The following is a 25604-nucleotide window of genomic DNA, read 5'->3' as shown; positions in this document are numbered from 1 at the left end:
TTTATTGTCTTTATTTATCACTTAGTCATTACTGCAATCATATCATATTCTTCTGTGTTTTACAAAAGATTGTTTAAAAAAAAAAAAATCAAACGTCCAAGTCTTGTAAATTCCATTTACTGCACGGTAAACTTGAGTCACTCACTCTCCCTATTTGTTTCCATTAAAAATAATTATTAAATTATTTAATAAATTATTAAAAATAATATTGCTGCCAATTATTAATAATTAGAAATTATTATTGAGTGAGTAGTCTACAGCAGAACTGTAATTAAATACGGAAACTACAGATTACAAGAAAGCTTTAACTGGAATGAGAAAAAATAATGCTGTAAAAATAAAACATTCTCTCCCCACAACATGGATTTTTCAGAGTGAAGGTGGCTGTGGGGGAAGTGGATGATGGCTTTATAAAGTGAAACTGAAATGACATGTTTTATTTAAGAATGCCTATAGAATGGTGATGGTATAAGTTGCTAAAACTGAACAGTATGACCTCTAAAAAAAATTCAATGAGAAGAGTGATGTCAACAACAAAATAACTTTACTCTCTTCATCTTCATCAGCTTTCATCTCTTCAGCACATCTCAAAGGTCTTTTAACAATACAAATACATTCACTGTGTCCACTGCTGAGACTACTCAAAATATTGATATGCCTCAGCACACTGTCTAAGATGTGGTGGGGATTTCCGGTGTTAATGCTGATGTTGGGTATTTCAAACTGCATTGTGTTCCCTTATGCCATTTCAATTTTATCATTCTGAAGAGGTGTGTCTGGTCCAGAAGAGCCCTTATCTTTTTTGGCCTTTGCTTTGCTGTTTTGAGGGGTAGACCTATAAAGACCATCAACAGACATTGTTAATTTTGCCATGAGAATGAAATGAAAATTAAAAAAGAAAAAACAAAATTTGGTAAAGACAACATAATTCACGTGGTGCTGGTGTTGTAATGACACTTACTTATTCTTCAGCATCAGAACAATCACAACGATGAGGATGATGGCTCCTATAATACCTAAAACAACTCCCAGAATGATGCCTGTAGTGAGCAAAGATACCAGTAAATGACACACGAGCCCTTGCAATGAAAAATATTTGAAAAATCATATGAGCATGGTATGACATTGGTTGATGTCCTGTAGGCCCATTAAAATATACATAAAGCATACTTTGGCTTTTTCATGTAAAATGTAAAATAAAAGTAAATTAAATTAGTAAATTAAATAAAACGAAATAACTTATAATTCAAAAAAGTGTAGAATAGTTAATATATGGTTTTTCATTGGAGGGGCTCAGATAGCAAAAGACAAAGATTGTGAATAAACAGTCACATCAGAGAATCTACAAAGAAAAGTTACCCACCGACTGGTGAGTCTGACTCCACTTCCTCTTCTTTTCCTTCAGCTTCATCTATTTAAATCAGACATATACAAATGTATTTAGGTATAACTTTGTCATCTAAGTACATTATAATAGGTTAAGATCAGTCTATTTCACACTCACCTATTATTCCAGAACATGTGTTATTGCAGCTTTGAATAGTAAAGAAACGGTTTCCGTTGCCCACACAGCCAGTCCAGAAGAATGTCTTGCATTTCCCATGAGCAGGATCATAGTAATAGCGTAAATAATAGCCCAAACATTCCCCTGAAGCTCTCGGCAAGTGGCAAGCCTTTGATCCTGGAAAAAGAGGATTAAAATTGCACTTGGAAAATAATTTATAGCTTTAAGTAGAACTCTTATGCTGCAATATGTTTTTACCAGTAGGTGGCAGATTTTGCTTGTACCAGATCCTAAAGGGAATCACCCTGGACAAATTCATTAATATCTTTATTCATTTCATAACAGTGTCTCAGCACTCAATGGCTCAGCAGCAATAGTAAAGAAATGAAAATGTCCACCAGATTGCTATAATACATTTTGTTGGATATAGAGCTAAAGAAAACTCACTGTCCAGAGGGTAGAGAGAGTTGGCTCTGGCCGAACAGTTTCTCATGCACTGCACCTCAGCAATGAATCTGTTTGCATTTCCACCCTCTCCTGAGTAGCGGAATGGTTGGCAGTTGTCTGTATCCTTGTTGTAGTACAAGTAGATGCGTACATCTGAGCCTGTTCCCTCATCCATGGGCAGGTTGCAGAGGGCTACAGTTGGAGAGAGAGATTGCGGAACTTTAGTTTTTGGATTTCAAGTTTATAATTAATAAAATCATTCTCACAAAAATATATGTAAATAAACAGATCCTTTTTGTATATCTGTCCTCTGTGGTAACGTTTACTCTATATCTCTCTTTTGGCTTAAACCAGAAACAAATGATAAAGCAGTGGCATCGCTGAACCTCAATAAAACCAAAATAAAATAAGTAAGGTGGAAACATTTCCACAATATCTCAAATATAGTCCTTTTCCTCAAACTGAGGTGAAGGAAAACATCAAAGAGGAGTGTAATACTGTCTCGAAAGAGTAATGTTTAACCAGTTTGGAGACAGCCCACACCTAGTTTTTATTATGGCTGTAAATTCACTAGGCAACATGAAACTCGACTCTGGTTCTACATATGATAACCTTCACAAAGGTTGTGTTATAGTTCTTGACTTAATAAAAAGGAGTATGTATTTATACACCATCTAGTTTGATGTTTTAGATTAAGCTTTGATTAAACCTGTATTTCCCACATTAGCATTTTTTTTCAGTGAATAAATGTTTTTCAGTGCATTTGTGGATATTATTGGGCTGTATACTATATAGAGTGGCTATTATGTCTAATCATATTTTTAGGAGAAGTTTAGACAAAAATTATAATTTTAGAACAAAAATTTTAATTGTGAACCCTAATTGACAGTGTACTGATTTGGCATGTGTCCAGGAAAATGCCCCTATACTTTAATGTACTTTACACATACATATTTATCCATTTAAGTGTTTGTGAAAATCAGCTGCTAATTACTTCAAGACTAGTGATTTTAGTTGGAACTTAACATTAGACAGACAATAGTATGCAAAAGTGCTCTTTATAACATTAACACAATACAGCAATTTAAACCACAATTGCTTTTCCTCTCCTATATCTAATGTGATAACGTATAGTCTGTATCAGTTTTGAGCTTTTGAGCTTGAACTTGCTAAAGTCCTGTAGTTCACCTGTTGCACTGCACAGTTTTGTGTTTTCCCTGTGGTGACACACCTGATGCAGCTCATGCACCTGATCATTAGCTAATGATGTGTATTTGCAAACTGCAAAACTCTGCAGATGGATTTCCAGGACTGGATGTGGAAAACACTGTTTTCAACCTCTCCTTTAGCTCAATCACAGTAAAGAAGGCCACATTTTGGGCGGGAATGCGACGTCGTAAATTGTTCATACAACAACCTTTGTTCTCACTGCTGTGTAGTTTCAGTATATATGTTATCTTAAAATGTTAATGTTAGAAGTCAGTTTGCTCACTTCATCTGTTTTGATCTCGTAATCCTTTGAAATTGATCACAATTAAAATTTAAAATGGCTATTTTTTCCTCTCCTTTATTCCTTCAAAAGACATTTAAAGGCAAAGCCCATTTCACTGAATCAGGTGGGATAAATTCTTATTTGGTTTCTCACATTGAACACTGCACAACCAAGTTACAGTCTTATAATGTTCTTTTACAGTTAAAAATCCTAAGAATACAAGTATTCATATATTCAAGTTTATCACATTTTCAGTCACTCATCCTCAAATTTTCTAATTACCTCTGAATAAAAACATCTCAGTCCTTTTTTTAGAGCATGCAAATGACACTACACATTCAGGGCACAATGTGTAAAAGTATTGGTACAAAATATAAATGATTCTATTTAAAATTAAGTAACAAAAAAGGTGTTAAAGAAAAGAGTCCCAAACTTACACTGTACTGTAGTCTGTCCATTGGTAGAGTAGAATACAGCAAAAAAGATCAAAAATATGCTAAGATCCCTCATGGTGGTGTGATCTGTGGTGATAGCTGAAGTGAATGAGGGTTCATAAATTACAGTGAAAGAGAGGAGGACGTTGTGAACTTTGTACCTTTCTTGATAAGTACACAGTCTGAAAGTAACGAGGGGAAGAAAGATTAATTCAGCTATAGCAAATCCTCTGCCTCTGAATGTATTAATTTAACAGTTATGTCTGATTGGACAGTTCAGAGAATTATACCTCCAGCCATAGTTAGGCCTATTCTTGTTAATACACTGACATCTTTTATCATGTAATACATGATTCTGCTTGAATGGTTTGTCCCACCCCACCCTGTTCCTACACTCACCACTTGCCATACTGAATATTGACAAGGCCAGTGACAGCAGGGGTCAAGCCCTCGTTTTCAAGCACAGTAGTCTGCCATGGTCTCATGAACCATACTAAGCTCATTTGCTAGTTTCTTGGCCCATAAACTATGAAACTCTTTAATCTGTAATCTATTGACCTCTGCTTTGCACTGTCCTCCTCCAAAAAGCTCAGCTTTAAACCTTCATCTTTTCTCAAAATTGTGTTGATAGTTGACAGTGATAGTGTTACGATTTTAACTTGTTTTTTTTTTGTTTTAACTTTACTTTTTGGTGTATAATGCTTCTGTGAATCAATGTTGCAAATTAAAAATGCATTTCAATCAGAAATTCTGCATAATTCAGTTGCTGAGATGTAAATAGTCATTCAAAATGGTTTGTTTTGAAATGGTGCATTGTAGAGAAACACATCGACTGAGATTTCTTTATAATGGTATTAAAGCGATGTCTACACAACAATTATAGTCATTTTATTTACTATCCAAAATGACCAGTGAACCTACATGTGTCTTCTGAGTATTTACATGCGTTGCTGACAGTGGTGAAATAGTGTTAAATCCTAAAAAGAAAAAGTTTCCTTTCACTTAATTAATTGGGTTTTTTGGGTAACATCCTGCATGTGCTTCTCCACCATGAATGGATTTAAAGGTACATTTTATGCCAAAGGCTCATTGCAAAACAGTCAAAAGTATCAGGCAAAAGGCAGTGAAACCATTTCATATAAAAAACCTTCCGTAAAGGAAATTAGAAGCATTAAACTCTTCAGACATCTGGTTCCTATCACCACCACTGTAAACAATTATTCATCAGTAAGTTTCTCTAGAGCTGAGCATTCCACACCAAACCAGTCTGAATTACTTTGTTTACATCACAACCACTTAATTATGCTGAGATGTTGAAAAATCGGTGGAAGTCATCTTTAATATACAGGACAATGAATTCTATTGATGATCAAAACCAGTGTCAGTTTTAAATATTATTCCTTCTCACCACAGCTATGCGATGAGTGAGGAACTAAAGAATTACTCCTTTGATACAGCAACCATCCAAACAGCAGTCCAGTGGACAGATCATATGCCACCTTAAGAGAACCTTCTTACAAGTCTCCCGGGAAACTGATTCATGAGTCAAAGTAATTGGCAGACCAGTCAAAGCTTGACCTTTAAATGTGTCGTAAGGGGTAAAGTTTCAGCTGTTGTGCCTTCTGCTCCACCAAACAGTACCAGCCCACCTGCCGAGTGACCGAATTTGTTCTTATTAACGTATTAATGTGTTTTTTTCTCCTAACACCAACATAGCACTCACTGCAGGATGATAACAGATCATATCTCACGCTCTCATTCATAGTCGCGTACGTCCAGTGCAAATTGGACTACATGTTAAGTGGCCAGCACATCACTACACATCGCTCTCCTTCTGCCGGCTGAATGTGTACTAAACAAAGCTCAGCATTGCATTTAACATCATTTGGAAGCTCTCATCAGTTTTCTGTAGAGATGTAGTCTATGGCTGAACCTGCGAAAGCCAGTAAAATAGCAACACAGAGTAGCCTAGCCCAGCACAAACGCTCATCTCCACTGAACAGTGAGCAAAGAAAACAGCCCTTCGTCTCTCCTCTCTGCTTTAACGGAGGTTCTGCAGCGCATCAGTAACTACCAGTAACCCAGCTCCAACTTTCCTTTTCCCTGCTCCTTCTCTGATGGACTGACGTCTCCTGAGGTGGAAAAGTGTGACTCCGCTCTGAGGTAAGACTTCTCCGTACTCTTTCTGGATATAACGGTCGGTTTGCCTCAGTGTTTTTGTCTGTGTTGTGGCTAGTTAGCTTTGTATGAAGTCACGGCTTCAAACCCGGCTCAGCTCAGGCTCTGAGGAGATGTTCCGTCATTGCTGTGACGTCATGGCTGGACAGAATGAGCGTGCCATGCTTAGTATAAAAGGCAGCTCCGATTACACTGTTGTGATTTCTCTTCTGAGGCACTTTACGCGAGATAAGGGAAGAGGATTCTGGCCAAGATGCCCTTCACTCACTTAATAATATTTCTAATAGCCTTCCCAGTGTCTTCTAGTGGTAAGATTGTTTCTTTAGTATCTTTTACAAAGCCTGGGGTTTCAGTTTTTGCTCAGTTTTTAAACATTATTAATGAGTATTGATAACTATTACACAGATTTGTGCTGGTTTAAATGACCTAAACTGTGTCATGTGCTACTTTCATAACCTGTAGACTGGCATAGGGTAGTTTTGCCTGTATTTGTGTTAAGCTGAGTTGAACTAAACTTAGATTGTACAGGGCTGATCTACCAAATCAAATCAAATCAAATTCCAAATTTTGGAAAAGAAATAATCTCACATTCAGGTCTTGGAAAGTTAGGCTTTCACAGAATGAGTGCAAAATCAGTACCCATAGGGACATAGGTGTGTGAGAGTGAGCATCAGATTTAGACTTTTGGTTGCAAAGATGCAGAGACTGTATGCTGCAGGATAGACTGACCAATATGTAAAAGATTTGAAAGCAGTCCTATTAAACAATTGCTAAATAAAACATAATGGGAATGGACATGGTTCCAAACTCCTATTAGAAGGCTGCTTATAGGGTGCATGGATATTTTATTTTTGCTGTGCAGTCCAGAAATTGGTAGAAACGGTGAAAGCTACATGAAATCCTCCTGTCCTGCTCAGTTAAAGTTCACGTGCTGGCTTACTTTTTTATGCCTAATATCACGTCTGAGGTTCTTCCCGAGTCAAGTGAGAGAAGTTACAGCAGCTGCAGACTAAACAGTCAGGACACAGAGTGGGAGAGGTTTAAGGAAAAGCTGTGTGGGTTAAATTGCCGAGAAGGGTTTTTATCACTTCCCATTTTTAGGACTTTTGCTCAGGGAGCTCATATTAGAAATATAATTGTTTCCTTTTGCAATTAAGAAAATTGTTCAGCTCTGCATTTTTTAAAATTGCTTCTCTTATTTCATGAATGTTGATCATTGTTGTCCAGGAGACAGTGTAGTGTGTCTAGTGTCTGTCAAAACATATTTTTTCTTCCACAGGTTTATTGGGGTATTTGAGACAGATTGCTTTGCATTTTAATCAAAATATTATTCTAAAGTATTACCAGTTCCAGTTTTTCGGTCGAGAACTGAATAAAGCAGATTGCATCTCAGGACCCAGATTAAGAATTCTCCCCAGACACCCAGTAATCTCTCTGTGGGGAAAGACTGGGTGTCAGAGACACAGTTTGAAAGCAGACTGAAATAGGTTGGCACTGACCAGAGGAGCAGTGCTGTGGTGCTGGAATGCATTATTTCGTCTGATTTAGGACTCTGCATGCATCACCCAATTAGAGCAGAAAGAGGTGTCTCAAGAACAGTGTGAACCCTACTTCTTAAGAGCAAAGTTTCATATAAGGCAGCTTTAAAGTCCAAAGTTTTATTAAATGTGTTTAATTGCCTTGTCTCTGTTTCAGGTGGAAAGTGGACATATAATGGTAAGTCTGTTGTTGCGGAGCATGGCACCTTTCCATGTAGTGTATTTGATAATTCTGCTAATTACTGGTACGTGGAACAACAAACCTGCTTTCTTTTGACTGTGATTCCTCCCTCTAATGTTTGTACTGTACTACATTTGAGTTTATTTATAAGAGATGACAGTGTTTGCTTTGTCCCATATAGGGCAAATATAGTTTTTCTCTGTTTAGTGCAAAAGGTCACTTGGTCAGTGGTAAAGGATAGAGGCAGAATATAGGGTCAAAGGGTAAGAAAACATCTAGTAAATTCTCTCTTTTGTTTCTGGCCTCAGTTGACCCAAAGACTTTAGATAAATATTTAAATAAATATGACTCACACTGAGCATCTTTTACTGAAAATGTGAAATTGTTTTATCGGAACTAAGTTGTCACGGTGCAAATGAATAAAAATGAAGTTATTGCACATGATACTAATAAGTAGGTTTCCATAAAACTGGCATGCTTACTCACTCTGTCACTTAGGCAGTTTCCTGGTCAAATGCCTGTCAATTTAGTAAAATAGAATCAGTCTGGTCACTGCCCCTCTGCACCAGGCCTATTATTGGAAAGGCTGTTTTAGTGTTATCTCTAGCCTTGCCAATATGTCATGCCAGAGCGGACACTATTTTGGTAACGCTAATTTGGCAGTATCAAAGAACAAGTAGCTCTCATGCTGCATGATCTGACCTTCCTCTGACCCACTGGTCCCCTAAGACATGAGCTCTATTATCACCCTCTATATCATCTAATTTCTGACCCTGCCCCAAGCATGATCCCTTTACACATGCTGTGCCAACAACACTTCCTATGCTACACACAGCCTCTGGATTTTGCTAAGACATCGTTTTAACAAATTAAGCCAGCACAGCAAAGACCTTTAAAGCCAGGACAGCAAAGACCTTTTGCCCTTATAACAGCTGGTGATACATTGTAATTGTTAGTTATCATGTTCATTTATAGTTGCAGTATATATAAAGATCTAATGGCATTTGTGAAATTCATTTTTACATTTTAGTTCCTTTAAGAACACATGTCCCAAACAGAATTATAATGCTCACCAGGCACATGTATCAGTGGGAACTGTGCAAATGAAAGAGATGTAAAGAAACATTTGCCATTTCGTTGCTGTCCCAATAATCTCAGATTATTTAGATTTTTAGTTTTCTGCATAATTTAAACTCAGCAGTGGTCCATTACATTGTGAAAATTTGATCAGTGAGCCAGTAGAAATGCTCCAACATTACTTGGAATAAAATCTTTTTACATTAACTTTCATTAACAGTTGCAACCGTTTTCACCCTCTCCTGTAAAGTTACCATTCTGGAGAAACTTTTTATTTTCGTGGACAGCAATGATCTTTTCTCATCTTCGTCAAAGCTCAATATAGTCTGTTTTTCATCACTAGGGATGATGATTTGTGTTGATATTGGTGCAGTTATTCCCAAAGTTAGCCTTGTTTGAGGTGAGGCAATTTTAAATAACACTCCAGAAACCACATAAGCTGTGAAAAGGGTTGCTATAATTGTTTTATTTTGAGAAATTTATTGCTCCCTTAACTGCTTGCCCCTTCTCATTAAGTTGGTTTTCTAAATTTAAAAAAGAACAATGTGCAATTGCTTTTATATTATTATATCTTTAAATCATCTGGTGCTGCATGACTGTTGTGCCCTGTTATAATTTAAACTCACTCGCTTAAATTTCACTCACTTATGTTCAATTGAGCTAATTTTCACAGTTGCTCCCATTTGTGAGGATGTCAGTGGAACAGTCCATTAAAACCAACCTGACCAAGGCAACAGAAGAATCTACCAGTCTACCATTCATAAATATGCTAAGTAATAGAGTGGGGCTGTGCAGTATATTGTTTCTTAATCGTTATTGTATTGTCAGTCTTCACAATGTTTACATGGCAAAAATTGGTGTATTTTGGTGATATAGGAAAAAGCTTTGAAGCTTTGAAGACTTATTATGCTATCTGGATATGAAGGAATCAAGAATGATTACATATAGTTATTTGTGTTTTTAAATGTTTCTTGCTATTTCACTTTGTGTGTCCTATGGGGCATCTGCTTGAATCACCATCCCCCATGGTTTTTAAAAAACATACATTTTTCCTCATTTCCATTGCATCAAAGTGTGCAAGATAAACAAAAAAGCCTCTATCCAATGTGTTTTCAGAATATTGGAAGATAGATTGCAATTTCCATCAGAGTGACTATTAGCTCCATTTGGGAAAAAATTATCATGGTACATTTTTGACATTATTTTCAGTATTTATTACAAATATAAGACATCACAATGTGACTTTTGCTATTGTTCTGTCATAACATAGCGAGTGAGTTCCTACAGCTGTTCACTGATGGGCCTTGCTACTGATATGAGACCCAGCACAGCTCCCCTCTAACACACACTCGGGGGATCATTTCCTCTCTCATCAAACTAAACTAAGCTGAATGGTCCTCTCTGACCACTGGCCCTAAGGCCTCTGTGGCATTCTGTGCTGACTCCAGATGAGTCAAAGCCTCATTTCTTGCATGCTGCTGGCGCGAATAGAAATTTCACTGCCTAAAGACTTTTAAAAACCAAATCCACAGAAACCATGCACGTAGCTTGTGGCTTTATAGACCTGAGCTAATTAAACTGCTATATCAACAACATTGTTAATATTGATGTAATGACTGTAAGCTTTTAAGCTGCAACAAATTGTGCTTTAATAAGACTTCTTATTTGTTATAGCTGTAGAGTGTTATATATATATTCTTACAGTCTCTCAAGTTGTTGACATCATACTACATATTTAGTCCCAGGAGCTGCCTTCTATTTTGCTGATGGATAGGAATCACAGAATTCATGACACCATGACTATGTCGTAGGGTACCATTGACCATGAGCAGTGCTGTCCATGCCAAAGAGCAGTCAGAGGCCATGAGTAGTAGATGTGGTCACAGTGCTGAATCTGGCCTCAATTAAAATGGCAAAAAATGGACAGGGAGTAATTTTGACCAAATATAATGTGCTGCTTTTAATAGTGACAGTTTCTTGGCGCCTAACTGAATGACCTTCCCTCAAAAAGTGTAAATTCACAGATAGTCTAACGCTCTGCAGATTTGTACCTCAGGGTCTCCTGCTTCTCCTCCTTTACATGACTTTGCATGACCTAACCTTCTTGTCATCCATGACAATGGTTGTTTATGGAACTGAATCTACTTTTTTAATAAAATCAAAGAAAGAAAGAAGGCTTGTAAAAAACGGATTTTGGCAATACCACCACTGCTAAGCTTGCACAGTTATTCTGTTTTCCTGACTGACTGAGCACAGTGTTACAGCATAGAGGAAGTCATGATGATGGGCATGTCATTGTTACAATACCATATTTTCACCTTAGATCATTTTGCTCTAATAACAAATAAGTAACATCATTGCATCAATTAAGTGATGCATTGAAATTACATATTTTCTATGAAAAGCTTCTGAAGTTGTGTGGTATTATTTCTCCTGGTAGGCAGCTGTATAGGCCAATAAGATGACCATTATTGTTAGACAGACAAAGTGGTTTGTCCTGCATTACGTGGCTCTTTTTTGGGTAAACAGTGAATTATACAAGCCTCTCATTAGGATCAAGCCAGCAAGTCGCCCTCTGCAACATGTCTAACTATAGACTGTTTACTGACACTGGCTGCTTTAGATTTAATGTTGATAGAATTTGTTTCTTAAGATATTTTCATTAGGATGACTAAAGTTGGAATTTGTGCAAGATACCTTTGCAGGTTGAGGCTATATTTGTCTAATCTGTGTTCAGAATCATCCTTGTGTACACAATATTGTTGCAGATACACACTTTTGCTGGTTTGGTTGAACTGCTGTGGACAGCCTGTGAAGCCTGCATGAGAAAATATATGCAATTTTTGGGATTGGCATTGTTCTGAGGGCACTCCTTCTGCAGGGCGGCATTCTGTAAACATTTGTATGACACAGGCGCCTTTAGCCTTATGCAACAAGCAGTTATGGATAAAGCAGAACTTTGAAAAGTTCAACTAAGACAAAGTTCAAAAGGGCAGCATTTTAGAGAAAGTACATACTCAGAGTAGTTGACTAAATTGGTTAATCTAGACTTTGAATAGATAGAGATAAAACATTATGACAAAGGGTGAGTAGTGATTTATTGTCTTTGGTTTTAGGACCTCATGGAGAGAACCACTGGCCCAAGCACTTCCCATACTGTGGAGGTGCATTCCAATCCCCAATAAACTTCCAGAGAGAGCTGCAGAGATATGATCCAGGCCTGCTCCCCGTCCAGCTCCAGAACTACAACCTGTCCAGCAGTGAACAGCTCACCTTAAGCAATAATGGGCACTCAGGTAAGACTGAATCTTTTTTTTTATTTTCCTGTGTCCCTTTTGTATGAATACAATTTCACAACGCCATGTGTTCAGTTCAAGGTCATATTTTATTTTGCCTCACTGTAACATTAAATGTACTCTTAGGACTTCTTCACTTCTCAGAACTTCTCAGACTTCTCGTCTACATAAAAGCTGAAGGATCAACTGTTGTTAAACTAATAGAGACACATGCATTAGCCACAATGCCTAAAATGGTCTTTCTTCTCAATGCTAATTTCTAGCTGAACATGCAGAAAATTACAGTACGGCCTTTTTTGCGTGTCGACCACAGCAATTTTCTGTAATCACCCGCTTATTACGATAACCGTCCGTGTACGCAAAAGCAACGAGCAGCTCATATTTTGGGCAAGCAAAGTATGGAGTGTTCTTGGTCATGACTCACACTGCAGGTAATCTGTTAAACAACAAAGCACATGCCACCTCTCTTAAGGGCTTCAGTTGAATTTTCAGTCATAATTCAATTTTATAACATAGTATTAACCTGGATAATAATCTTAAAGAAAATACGCAATTCCACACAGACACACACACACACAAATATATATATATATATATATATATATATATATATATATATATATATATATAAATTCAATGAAGTTGGGACATTGTGTAAAACATAAATAAAAACAGAATATGATGATTTGCAAATCCTTTTCAACCTATATTCAACTGAATACACTAAAAAGACAAGACATTTAATGTTCAAACAGATAAACTTTATTGTTTTTTGCAAATATTCACTCATTTTGAATTTGATGCCTGCAACATGTTCCAAAGAAGTTGGGACAGGGGCAACAAAAGACAGGGAAAGTTGAGAAATGCTCAAAAAACATCTGTGTGGAACATTCCACAGGTGGACAGGTTAATTGGAAACAAGTGATTGTCATGATGGGTATAAAGGGAGCATGCCTGAAAGGCTCAGGCATTCACAACCGAGGATGGGGTGAGGTTCACCACTTTGTGAACAACTGCCTGAGCAATGAGTCCAGCAGTTTAAGAACAACGTTTCTCAATGTGCAATTGCAAGGAATTTAGGGATTTCATCATCTACAGTCCATAATGTCATCAAAAGTTTCAGAGAATCTGGAGAAATCTCTGCAAGTAAGTGGCAAGGCAGAAAACCAACATTGAATGCCAAATGCTGAGGGATCCCTCAGACGGCACTGCTTCAAAAACCAACATCATTCTGTAACGGATATTACCACATGTGCTTAGAAACACTTCAGAAAACCATTGTCAGTGAACACAGTTCGTCGCTCCATCTACAAGTGCAAGTTAAAACTCTGCCATGCAAAGGAAAAGCCATATATCAACAACACCCAGAAACACTGCCGACGTTGGACTGACGCAAAGTGGAAGAGTGTCCTGTGGTCTGACGAGTCCACATTTCAAATTGTTTTTAGAAATCATGGACGTCGTGTCCTCCAGGCCAAAGAGGAAAAGGACTGTCGAAATTGTTATCAGCGCAAAGTTCAAAAGCCAGCATCTCTGATGGTGTGGGGGTGTGTTAGTGCCCATGGCATGGGTAAGTTGCACATCTGTGAAGGCACCATTAATGCTGAAAGGTACATACAGGTTTTGGAGCAACATATGCTGCCATCTAAGCAACGTCTTTTTGAGGGACGTCCCTGCTTATTTCAGCAAGACAATGCCAAGCCACATTCTGCACGTGTTACAACAGCATGGCTTCGTAGTAAAAGAGTGCGGGTACTGACCTGTCTCCCATTGAAAATGTGTGGCGCATTATACGACAACAGAGGCGCCGGACTGTTGAGCAACTGAAGTTGTACAACAAGCAAGAATGGGAAAGAATTCCACCTACAAAGCTTCAACAATTAGGCAGGCATCAAATTCAAAATGAGTGAATATTTGCAAAAAACAATAAAGTTTATCTGTTTGAACGTTAAATATCTTGTCTTTGTAATGTATTCAATTGAATACAGATTGAAAATAATTTGCAAATCATTGTATTCTGTTTTAATTTATGTTTTGGACAACATCCCAACTTCATTGGAATTGGGGTTGTATATATGTGTACATACAAATATAAATATGTGCCTGTGGGTGTTCGGCACACTGTGTCTTGCCACCGCACTGCTTCCTCTCTGTATGTGGCAGGCGCTTCTGTTGCATATGCCAGGTGAAGTCCTGTGCATGTGCCACTGACAATGAGAAGTAAATGCCTGAGGGATGCTGACAAAGCACTCTGTGCACCACTGATCTTCCTGGCAGCAGCACAGCTGGGTGTGCCACGGACTCTGATCTCAGAGCAGCCCCTGTGGTTTTAGTGGCCAATGGTGTTTTGAGAAAGTCACACTCTAAGCTTAAGCAGACACATAGGATTTCGGGTGGTTGGGGTAATAGCAGAAAGAAAGTGACATTGGCTGTGAAACAGAAGCACCTGCCACATGCACAGACGTGGGTTCAGCCCCAAATTTGTCTCCAGTCCCTTGTCATCTCAAAACTATTGCAATTGAGTACAGGCTGGTGTTTCTTGATGTACTATTTGGCCCAACTGATTCAGAATGATCTTGTCTTAATGCACATCAGTTCAGTGCTAGATTCCCACTACTGGTTTCCTGTAGCTGCTTGCTTAGATTTTAACTCAGCTGCATGCCTATAGCCCCAAAATGGACCAGTATCTCCCTGGGAATAATAACAGTTAAATCCTACACCATATCTTCAGCGCTTAGAGCCTCATGTACAGCTCAACTTGCCTTACCATCCCTCAAGACTCGTGGAAAACAAGCCTCAAGACTCTGCTCTGTACTGAAGCTAAGGTGCTGGAATGAACTTCTTCTGGCTGTCCAAATAATTTAATCTTCAAATGCATACTGAATGCTTGTCTCATCACCAAACACTTACTGCAAGAAACATCTCATGATCTCTGTTTATTGTGTATCTATATATTTCTATATCTACACTGACTCTGGTGGTGTCTTATTGAGTGGGTAGCTTTAGACTCTAGCCTGTTTGCACTAGAATAAGGATGCATTTTTTCGAGCAGACAGCAAACCACTTCTTTAAATTGCTCTGGATTATATTGTCTGCTAAATGCCATGAATATAAATGTACGTAAAGTCTTAATTAAAGAGGTTAACTTGTTTTTCCATTATTCCATCTCATTGCAAAAGGTTTAATTTCATCATGCTGTTGTGTGTGGTTTGTGTTCGCAGTGCAGTTGTCTTTGTCACCCCGCATGTACCTCTCCGGGCTGCCTCATCGCTATTCAGCAGCTCAACTGCATTTCCACTGGGGCTCACCTAATGTATTGGCTGGCTCTGAACACACTGTCAATGGCAAGCAGTTTGCTGCTGAGGTGAGACACTGCCCTAATACACAACAAAGTGAAATAAGATTTTAACTCCTTTATATGACTTAATTTCACTCATAGTGGTTAAATGAGTTAGTCTTCTAGCAAAAAACAACACAATCACCATTGCATCAGCTCACATGGAGGATCAGATAAGTTTGGCAGAGGAAACAGCTGAGTTCCAAGTAGTTGGCATACATTTGGCATATATTCCCATTGGTAAGGGCAAAAGAGTTTATTTAGACTTTGTAATTGACCACTCTTCTGGTGTCTGTTCTTGTGGCTTGGATTACAACACTGCCCATCTTTATGTTTTACCAGCAGGGTGTATAACATTCTGATTTTAGGCTCAGAACAATTTAGGTTTGAGAAAACAGGCACTTGCATGTCTGTATCTCTGAGACCAAATTTTTTTGATGTACAACGTGACATACTGTGTTATTGTTGATTGAAGATACCCCTTACAATTAAGCTCTGAGGTCTGGCAAGGGTCATTAATACTTTTGGTTTACCTTATTGTATTGAGCTTTGTCACTAATATGAATAGACATATGTGAATACCTAATAATCAGTACTAAGCTATAAATAACATGATGTACACTCACTGAGCACTTTATTAGGAACACTATACTAATTCTGAATAGGGCCTCCCTTTGCTCTCTTCCATAAGATGTTGGAAACATTCATTTGAAATTCTGATTCATGTTGATATGATTATATCATGTAATTCCTGCAGATATTATAGGTGCACTTTCATGCTTCATATCTCTCATTTTGCCACATATTGTGGCATAAAGGTGTTCTATTGGATTCAGATCCAGTGACTGGATAGGCTACTGAAGAACACTGAAATCATTGTCATGTTCATTATACCAGTTAGAGATGAGTTTTGCTTTGTGACATGGTGTGACATCTTGTTGGAAGCAGTCAAAAGTAGATGGTAAATTGTGGCCATGAAGAGATGTACATGGTAAGCAACAATGCTCAAACAGACTGTGGCATTAGCTGAAGATTGAATGGAATTAAATAGGCCCAAAGTGTGCCAAGAAAACATTCCTCACACCATTACACCACCTCCACCAGCCTGGACTGTTGACACAAGGCAGTTTATGTCCATGGATTCATACTGTTGGTGCTAACTTCTGACCCTACCATCTGTGTGCCACAGCAGAAATCGAGATTCAATAGATCTGGCTACGAGTTTCCAGTCTTCAGCTGTCTAGTTTTGGTCAGCATGTGGCCACTGCAGCATCAGCTTTCTGTTCTTGGCTGACAGAAGTGGAACCTCACATGGTCTTCTGCTGTTGTAGCCCATCCTCCTCAACATTTCGACATGTTGTGCTTTCTGTGCTGCTTTTCAGCTCACCACAATTGTTCAGAATGGTTATCTGAGTTGTTTTAGCCTTTCTGTCAGATCAAACCACTCTGCCCATTCTCTGTTGACCTCTTCCATCAACAAGGCGTTTCTGTCTGCAGGACTGCCACTCACTGGATATTTTTTCTTTATTGTATTATTCTGAGTAGAATCTAAATGCTGTAGTGCACAAAAATCCCAGGAGATCATCAGTTATGGGAAAACTCAGACCAACCTGTATTAAATAGCAAACACAAGTTGTAATTATTTATAAAAAGTCTTGTACAAAATTATTTTAAATGGCTATTTTATCTGCTATTTGGTCGCCACCTTTCTGGATATTTTATTATATGTTCATTCTTGATGATATAAAGCTTTTTCAATTATCCTTGAATAATCAGTAGTTCCATTCATTTTGGGTTCTTTTTCAGCTTTTTGCAAACAAATTGAAATCCAAAACAAATTGAAATTAATATATTGATATTAATTTTTGTTTTTTGTACAAAACAGGAATTTTCTTTATAATCAATAAACTTCCAGATGCTCACTGTATTTTAAAAAGGGAAAACACCTAGAGACCACAGGATCAGGCCCTACTGTTCAAACAGCCAGAGATAAAAAGCCATAATGACCATCCTCTTTAAACAATGTGCATGTGAAAATGGGCTCAGGATTGAGAAGAGGGCCTTCCTTTAAGCCGAGGAAAAAAGCCTTGAATGCAGAATGATTGCTGGTGGGTGCAACTACATAAAGCAAGCAGTAATCTTTTATTGTGTTTTTATGGGCTCAGTGCCTCTCCTCTCAGGGAGAAGTTGGGGCATCCTGTGGTTTGATGTGCCTTTCTCTGCAGATACGTTAAGAACAGAGGTTTTTTTTTTCTTTTTATCCCTCTTCATGGGACTTCATGACCACAGATTTTGTCAGAGTACTTTTTGAAGACATTCTGCCTTGAAAAGGGAGACTCATGTTTAAATGAGTACTTCCCTGAAGTAGTGACATTGTCACCCTTTTTCCCATGGCCTACACCCAGCCTAAAAATACCTTTTCCAGTACATAGTTATGTGTTTGCATCAAAGAAACTGCCTTTCCTCACACAATCCATGCACAATCTTTGGAAGCATGTCTTTTGGGCTTGCCGTTTCAGGGATCAAGTCTAGTGTTTGTGTTGGTTTCTGCTCATTATGGTACATGTGGCAGCATTCACAAGCTTTCCACTCTTAGTGGCAAAAAAACTACCACTTTCAGATCAATTTTCACCCACACATCAGCATGCTGATGGTCACATGCTAGAACAATGAGGTTGAGATACAAATAAAAAGAGCACATGCACTGTGTTCTAAAAGTGTAATTGAAGAATGTCAGGAAAATGTCAGGTGATGTCTTTCCCCTTTTTCCTTGACTTTCATAGATGCATGTGGTACATTTTAACTCTGGCAAGTATCCCAACATCACCATGGCATTGGACAAGTCTGATGGTCTTGCTGTGCTAGGAGTTTTAATTGAGGTGAGCTGAAATTAAACACTTAAATCATCACCATTGCAACAGAACTCCAAAATGGTAACATTATATGAGGACAAATAATATTTGAGTTTATTGAAACGATTTGTTTGTCATGAAATGTTCACAAAATGCAACTATTGCTTTCAAATGGTGTACAAAAAAGATGAATGCAATAGTTAGATTCACAAGGTTATGATATGGCAGTAACACAGTGCATAGCTTGTTCAGCCTCAACTTTTTTTTTTCCAGATAAGTGGCAAATAAAAAAAATTAAATACAGTCATACAATACAGATAAATCTTTTCAGATAAATCTGTGCTAAATTTAAATACCAAGTCATTGATTATCTGAGGTATGTCTGAAAAAAACACTCAAGCATTTAAAGAAAATGAATAATTAAGTTTTTATAAATGTGTAAGTACATTTTAATGCTCCTTTGAAACATAGGTGGGTGAGTTCAATCCTGCTTTTGAACAGTTCCTGAAATATGTTAATGGCATTAAGTATAGAGGTAAGGTTGCCTTTTTTCATTTTCATTGCAGTAATCAATGTTTATTAAGTACACTGCTGTGCCAAAGTCATAAGTATCCTAACTTTGTACTGGAAGGTACAGTAATCCATGCTGAAATGTCTTTTTCTTACTATAATGACATAGACCAGAAAATACAGGTTCCAGCATTCAATATTCGAGACCTGCTGCCTGCTCATTTGGATGAGTATTACCGCTACGATGGCTCTCTTACTACGCCACCCTGCTACCCGAGTGTGCTGTGGACAGTGTTCAGGCACCCTGTCACCATCTCACTCAGACAGGTACATTCCAGCACTGTCCAGATTATTAGCCCTGAAAACCTGCTATATTGAGACTCTAATAAGGGAAGTTGGCTTCTGTATGTTTTGAGTCAGCTGGTTTTTCTGTGTGTTTTTTTTATTTTACAAACCACAGAAACATGTTGCAGTTTTACCTGGGTGTGAAAAAGATTTGGCAGATAGAGATTAGGTTGAAAAACAATAAATGCATATTTTTCACTCTCCATTCCATAATGAAACCCAAGGAAATGAAGCCTGAATTCACTGTTTTTGGGATTTCACACTAACCATCAAATTTACATTTATCACCCTATTCAGCCTACAGCAGTTTAGCTCTACACATTCCCTCTGAAGTTATAAAGATTGTTTCAGCTCAGATAGCTTTTTGAATGAGGCACAATACAAGGCAGACACAAAGAACAAAACTCTTTGGCTTATAGCAGTTTAAAAGGCTCAGTATCAAAAACAGCTTGTTTAATTCTAGGGGCTAAAAGGTGTAGGTAAAATGACCATTTAAAAATTACTGACTGTACAGAAAGACAGTTTCTGGTACAAGCAACCACACAAACGTTTTAAGTAGACCACTGGGAAAATATAACCTACAAGAATGATGTAGGACAGGCATGTCAATCTGGTGACCTTCTGGGCTAAAATGCTGTGAAAATTAGCATTTACTCTCATCTATTACTGCAGAATGCAGTTCCTGAAGGCCTTGCTAATTAGCTGATGAGCTGACACATGTGATGTACAACCCCAATTCCAATGAAGTTGGGACATTGTGTAAAACATAAAAACAGAATACGATGATTTGCAAATCCTTTTCAGCCTATATTCAACTGAATACACGACAAAGACAAGATATTTAATGTTTAAACGGATAAACTTTATTGTTTTTTGTAAATATTTACTCATTTTGAATTTGATGCCTGCAACACATTCCAAAGAAGTTGGGACAGGGCATGTTTACCACTGTGTTACATCACCTTTCCTTTTAAAAACACTCAATAAGTGTTTGGGAACTGAGGACTGAGGACTTGAGAAACTTTATTGTTTTTTGCAAATATTCACTCATTTTGAATTTGATGCCTGCCTAATTGTTGAAGCTTTGTAGGTGGAATTCTTTCCCATTCTTGCTTGATGTACAACTTCAGTTGCTCAACAGTCCGGGGTCTCCGTTGTCATATTTTGCACTTCATAATGCGCCACATATTTTCAATGGGAGACAGGTCTGGACTGCAGGCAGGCCAGTCTAGTACCCGTACTCTTTTACTACGAAGCCACACTGTTGTAACACGTGCAGAATGTGGCTTGGCATTGTCTTGCTGAAATAAGCAGGGATGTCCCTGAAAAAGACGTTGCTTGGATGGCAGCATATGTTGCTCCAAAACCTGTATGTACCTTTCAGCATTAATGGTACCTTCACAGTTGTGCAAGTTACCCACCCCTCATACCATCAGAGATGCTGGCTTTTGAACTTTGCGCTGATAACAATCCGGACAGTTCTTTTCCTCTTTGGCCTGGAGGACACAACGCAACGTCCATGATTTCCAAAAACAATTTGAAATGTGGACTCGTCAGACCACAGGACACTTTTCCACTTTGCGTCAGTCCGTCTCAGATGAGCTTGGGCCCAGAGAAGCCAGCGGGGTTTCTGGGTGTTGTTGATATATGGCTTTCTCTTTGCATGACAGTTTTAACTTGCACTTGTAGATGGAGCGACGAACTGTGTTCACTGACAATGGTTTTCTGAAGTGTTCCTGAGCCCATGTGGCAATATTCGTTATAGAATGATGTCGGTTTTTAATGCAGTGCTGCCTGAGGGATCGAAGGTCACGGGCATTCAATGTTGGTTTTCTGCCTTGTCGCTTATTTTCAGAGATTTCTCCAGATTCTCTGAATCTTTTGATGATATTATGGACTGTAGATGATGAAATCCCTAAATTCCTTGCAATTGCACATTGAGAAACATTCTGAAACTGTTGGACTATTTGCTCACACAGTTGTTCACAACAACAACAACTGAGCCTTTCAGGCATGCTCCCTTTATACCCAATCATGATACCTGTTTCCAATTAACCTCCTGTGGAATGTTCTAAACAGGTGTTTTTTGAGCATTCCTCAATTTTCCATGTCTTTTGTTGCCCCTGTCCCAACTTCTTTGGAACATGTTGCAGGCCTCAAATTCAAAATGAGTGAATATTTGCAGAAAACAATAAAGTTTATTTGTCTGAACATTAAATATCTTGTCTTTGGAGTATATTCAATTGAATGTAGGTTGAAAAGGATTTGCAAATCATCGTATTCTGTTTTTATTTATGTTTTACACAATGTCCCAACTTCATTGGAATTGGGGTTGTAGGATATGGGTCATTTGGTCAAGTGAACATGAATCGGAAATCATAATGCATTTTCTTCCATATTGTCATAAATTTCTGGGTGAAATTAGTATTAGTATTAGTCTGTAAACTAGCTGAAGGTTTTCTCTTGATGATAGGTGGTGAGAAGGGGGGATTGAAGCATCATATCATTGGTTAATATTATTTTTTCCCACCCAATGGTGATTCAATTAAAAATCAGAAGGGATTTTAGAAACAGGAAGAAAACAGCACCCTTTGATGGAAAAGTATGAGAAACAGATAACTTTGAATTTTAAATAATAATATGATATAATCAGTATAACCAGGGACATGAAATAACAAATTAAACAAGGTCATTTTGACATCAAGTATTGACAAATACCTTCACAGAGACTGTTCAATGACTTGGAGAGAAGTAAATCCACATACGTTTTTTTAGTGCTGCGGTTTTGTGTTTTTTCTGCATCAGAAACTGGCCTGTCAGTTTTAGCCATTCTTGATAGGTACTTTAAAAGGAAAGCTGTAAGTACAAAATCCCTTTATAGAAATATGGACATATTTAGACACTTGCTAATGAGCTAACTAGTATGGGGCAAAGGCTAGAAGCAGTGAAACCATAGCAACTCTCTTAGTATAATGTTATGTTTCTGTTCTTACTGTTTGTTTACAGTACCTGGCACTAGCCACTGCTCTGTTCTCATCTCATGCTCAAGAGTCTGCCCCAATGCCTATGCTTGGCAACTACCGTAAACCACAGCTAATGGACAACAGAGTGGTGCTAGTGTCTTTCCAGGAGGGTGAGTACTGCATGGAATGCTTGCTGTGTTGGGGAAGCTTGTGGTACATTTTCACCTACTAAATGGCTGTATGATTAAATGTTTAATGAAGGGATGTAGCGCTGGCTACACCCCTGGCTACATCCCTTGATGGGTTGTTGAAATTACTTTAGCTTCCTCGCTGCCTACAGAATATTCTGTAACCAACCAGCTGTGCTCTTTCTTCTAATCTTTGTTAATGACTTGCTTCAGTTTTAACTCTGTACCTTCAAATGTTTGGAGCTTTTAATTAGATGCTTCTATGGAGATAAATCTGCCTTTCAATCCCTGGTTTTAGGCAGTGGTTGCCCACCACAGATGTTTGTTTTAAATGCCATAGACTTAGTATGAGAAAATGGTTCAAGCTGCTGTCATCACCAGTGATAAAATCAATACACAGCAGATTCATTCTGTGTGATTTTTTTTCAGACATAAATTCAGACATAATCTGCATACAAAACTTGCTTTCATCTGCTGCTTATGGTTCTTTCTGGTTCCACTCTTTCTTCTGAGCTGCATGAATATACCAAAAGGCTAAAAAAAAATGCCTGACTTTTGACTTTCAGCCCTTTTGCTTGCCGAACCAGGGGGGATTGGCTCAAAGTAAGCCTTCACTCTCAGTGATGCAGTGATTGAACTTTATAACCTGTGTTCAATACAGGCTGGGGACTGCATGGTCCTCTCTCAGTGGCATCTCCCATGCACAGGAAGCTGGTCATCCAACAGCTGCTGAATGGAGACCTTGCAGACCTGGCAGATGAAGGACTCCAGCAACTTTTGCCAAAGATCAAACGTAAGCCCTGGGCACCTAAGAAGTGGAAGAGCAATCAAAGCCACCTGCAATGGAGCCAGGTCACTGAGAAACAACAGAGGAGCAGAATGCAAGAAAACAATCCCTCAGTCTGGAAAAACCCTGACACAAGCCCCTATATGGGGAAACTTGGTGTAAATGAAGATGAACTGTGTTTTATATCCTTGGAAAAGAATGTATCTTTTCAGCTGAGAAAACATCACAGAGATAGCGAGATGGTCCACACTCTGAGAAAAGCAGTCTTCCCAGAGCTAAACCTGAGGAGCTACTTAAAATGCAAATCTGACTTGGACATGCAGACCATTAAATATCTTCTCCATACCAGACCTACAGAAGACGCAGATGAGCTGGAGAAGACTCTGGCCAAAACCACCAAGAAGGAAAGACAGAGAGCCATGTCACAGAACCATGGTCCAGCATTGACCAAGCTGACAGGACAGTTTCAAGTTACTGGCCTTAAGAATGCCTACAACATGATCCCCACTAACCACAAAAGTGAACCCATAGAGTTTGAAGATTAGAACCCCACAAAAACACAACCTTTGTAGCCTATTCTAGTTCTCATCAAATACCTTGAGTTCAGTTCTTGCAAATTTCTGTTTACATTAACAGGATTTGTAGTAGTAGTGTGTTATGCTGCTGTTGTTAGATAAATTCTGCTTTTTGCCATATTTAGATAGAGATAATAAGATAATAATAATTCATGACATTTATTTATTGTCTTAGAATGGCGACAGGGCCAGTGATTATGTTATGGACAATATGCTGGATATAACAAGCACCTCTTCTAATGGATAGATTTCTTTACAAATTTCACCTCCCAATTCCAGTAGTCTACCCAAAGATAGTCTGGACAAACAGCAGCTGTTCTAAACATCAGCACAAATCACATGGGAAGATGTAGGCCAAAGTATTTAAACATTACATTCAACAACTCAAAGATTATGACCTTTGCTGGCATTTTATTGGGAAAAGTTTACTTCTATGTCACAGTAATTATATAGTAAAGCAGTTATAGCCATGCAGGATGGAAAATGGCAGCTAAAGATGAAAAACAATGGTGCTTAAGCATTTAAACATTCCTATGTTTCCAGCAGTGTGTGGCTTTTTTGGGTGTGAGTTTAGACCAAAGAAAAAGCTCTCCAGAGGGACCATTTGTGGACTGAATTTGTGAGTTTTTTATGTGGAGTGTCTTGATCATGAACTGTAAAATAAAAGCATTATATAAAGCACTAAAACTGCAGTAATGGTGCCTTTTTATCACAGCTCTGGAATAAATTGTTGCTTTTTTTAGAATACTTTTTAGGTTTGTGCCAATGTTCTTACTTGTGAGGTGCATGAGCATCTCTTGTGAATATAATGTAATCCACTGTGAGTGTTACATAAATGTTAATGCAATGAAAATTATTGCACTTGATGTTTTTCTTGTACATAGTGTCATAAAAAAACATTGGATTTCCTCCAGTTTTGCATGTTTCTCACAAAATGGTTTCAGATGTGAAATATAATGCAAAATCCAAAATATAAGACAAGGAGTGTATTAGGAAATATAAAATAATATTTAAATAATCATTTCATTTATTGAAGGAAAAATGTTTTGCAACATGTATATCACCGATAAACCTCCTTTAACTGGCAATGAGTCTTTCACATCGCTGTGGGGGAATTTTGACCCTCTGTTCTTTGTAGAATTGTTTTAGTTCTTTTGAGCATGAGTTGTTCGTTTAAGGTCCTGCCACAGCATCTCACTGGGCTCTTTTGTGACTTAATGCTGTGTCCTTTGAGGAATTTTGGAAGACTGGCCACTTTTGGGAAGATTCACCACTGTTCTACTGTTTACTAGTTGGAAGTGTCCATTATTAACAGGTGGCTTTGTAACCCTTTCTAGACTGATCTTTTTCACAAACTTTTTTTTTAATTCTAAGAGTGTGCTGCTTGTTGAGACCTTTTAGCCTACTTCACAGTGCTAGAAATGTTCTATGTAAGATGTGTTTAATGATGGCAGTTGTCAAGCCTGGAAGTGTCTAATTTTGACACCAATGGTCAAATAAATTTGGTAAAATATTTGATTAGTTAATTAAGGGGACAATTAATTCCTCACGCAGGGCCAGTTAATGTTGGAAAACTTTCCATAAAGATCATGGAAAAGCGTAATTTTGTGTTTGCTTAAGTTATCTTTGTCTTATATAGTAAAGTTTGTTTGAAAATCTGTAACAATTAAGCGTGACAAGTATAAGAAGTCAGGACAAATACTTTTTCATTGAACTGTAAACAGCATGTTGCAGCAGCCCTAATTTTTCTACTATTTCAAGCTATGATTTGTGGAATAAATCTCCAAATTTCTATTCCTTCAACTTAAACTGCTCTTTTTTTCTTTCCTTCTCTTTCTTGTCTCTTTCTCTTTCGTGCTAAGATGACTTCACTTGGATGAGCTGGGGTATGTTGTATGTT

General features: G+C 38.0%; 2 protein-coding genes across 3 annotated transcripts; one reads left to right on the top strand and one right to left on the bottom strand.

Moving 5' to 3' along the window:
• Positions 1-21: 21 nt before the first annotated feature.
• On the bottom strand, positions 22-6113 carry si:dkeyp-73b11.8 (BPTI/Kunitz domain-containing protein). The gene is made up of 7 exons (XM_017708363.2): positions 5974-6113; positions 3881-4059; positions 1952-2143; positions 1505-1681; positions 1364-1411; positions 962-1040; positions 22-835 (listed from the first exon to the last, which is right to left on the bottom strand). The coding sequence occupies exons 2-7, from the start codon at positions 3951-3953 to the stop codon at positions 739-741; spliced, it is 666 nt and encodes a 221-aa protein (XP_017563852.1). The 5' UTR covers positions 3954-4059; positions 5974-6113; the 3' UTR covers positions 22-738.
• On the top strand, positions 5674-24557 carry ca12 (carbonic anhydrase XII). 2 transcript variants are annotated; one of them, XM_037542657.1, is made up of 9 exons: positions 5674-6040; positions 7751-7771; positions 11968-12147; positions 15369-15511; positions 18268-18363; positions 18808-18871; positions 19016-19173; positions 22198-22324; positions 23004-24557. In XM_037542657.1, the coding sequence occupies exons 4-9, from the start codon at positions 15392-15394 to the stop codon at positions 23672-23674; spliced, it is 1236 nt and encodes a 411-aa protein (XP_037398554.1). In that variant the 5' UTR covers positions 5674-6040; positions 7751-7771; positions 11968-12147; positions 15369-15391; the 3' UTR covers positions 23675-24557. The 2 variants fall into 2 exon arrangements, with proteins under 2 accessions (XP_037398554.1, XP_017563850.2); XM_017708361.2 differs by lacking the exon at positions 5674-6040 and adding an exon at positions 6225-6363.
• Positions 24558-25604: the final 1047 nt, after the last annotated feature.

The sequence above is a fragment of the Pygocentrus nattereri genome, chromosome 11 (assembly GCF_015220715.1).
Source record: "Pygocentrus nattereri isolate fPygNat1 chromosome 11, fPygNat1.pri, whole genome shotgun sequence".
Classification (NCBI taxonomy): Eukaryota; Metazoa; Chordata; class Actinopteri; order Characiformes; family Serrasalmidae; genus Pygocentrus; species Pygocentrus nattereri.
This window is presented reverse-complemented; position numbering and strand designations above follow the sequence as displayed.

Coding starts and splice junctions, on each gene's coding strand:
- ca12 (XM_017708361.2), top strand. CDS start 6,309: ATGCCCTTCACTCACTTAATAATATTTCTAATAGCCTTCCCAGTGTCT. Junction 15,512..18,267: donor GCAAGCAGTTTGCTGCTGAG/GTGAGACACTGC, acceptor TGACTTTCATAG/ATGCATGTGGTACATTTTAA. Junction 22,325..23,003: donor GCTAGTGTCTTTCCAGGAGG/GTGAGTACTGCA, acceptor TGTTCAATACAG/GCTGGGGACTGCATGGTCCT.
- si:dkeyp-73b11.8 (XM_017708363.2), bottom strand. CDS start 3,953: ATGAGGGATCTTAGCATATTTTTGATCTTTTTTGCTGTATTCTACTCT. Junction 2,144..3,880: donor TGGACAGACTACAGTACAGT/GTAAGTTTGGGA, acceptor CTCCAACTGTAG/CCCTCTGCAACCTGCCCATG. Junction 1,041..1,363: donor GGAGTCAGACTCACCAGTCG/GTGGGTAACTTT, acceptor TGCTCACTACAG/GCATCATTCTGGGAGTTGTT.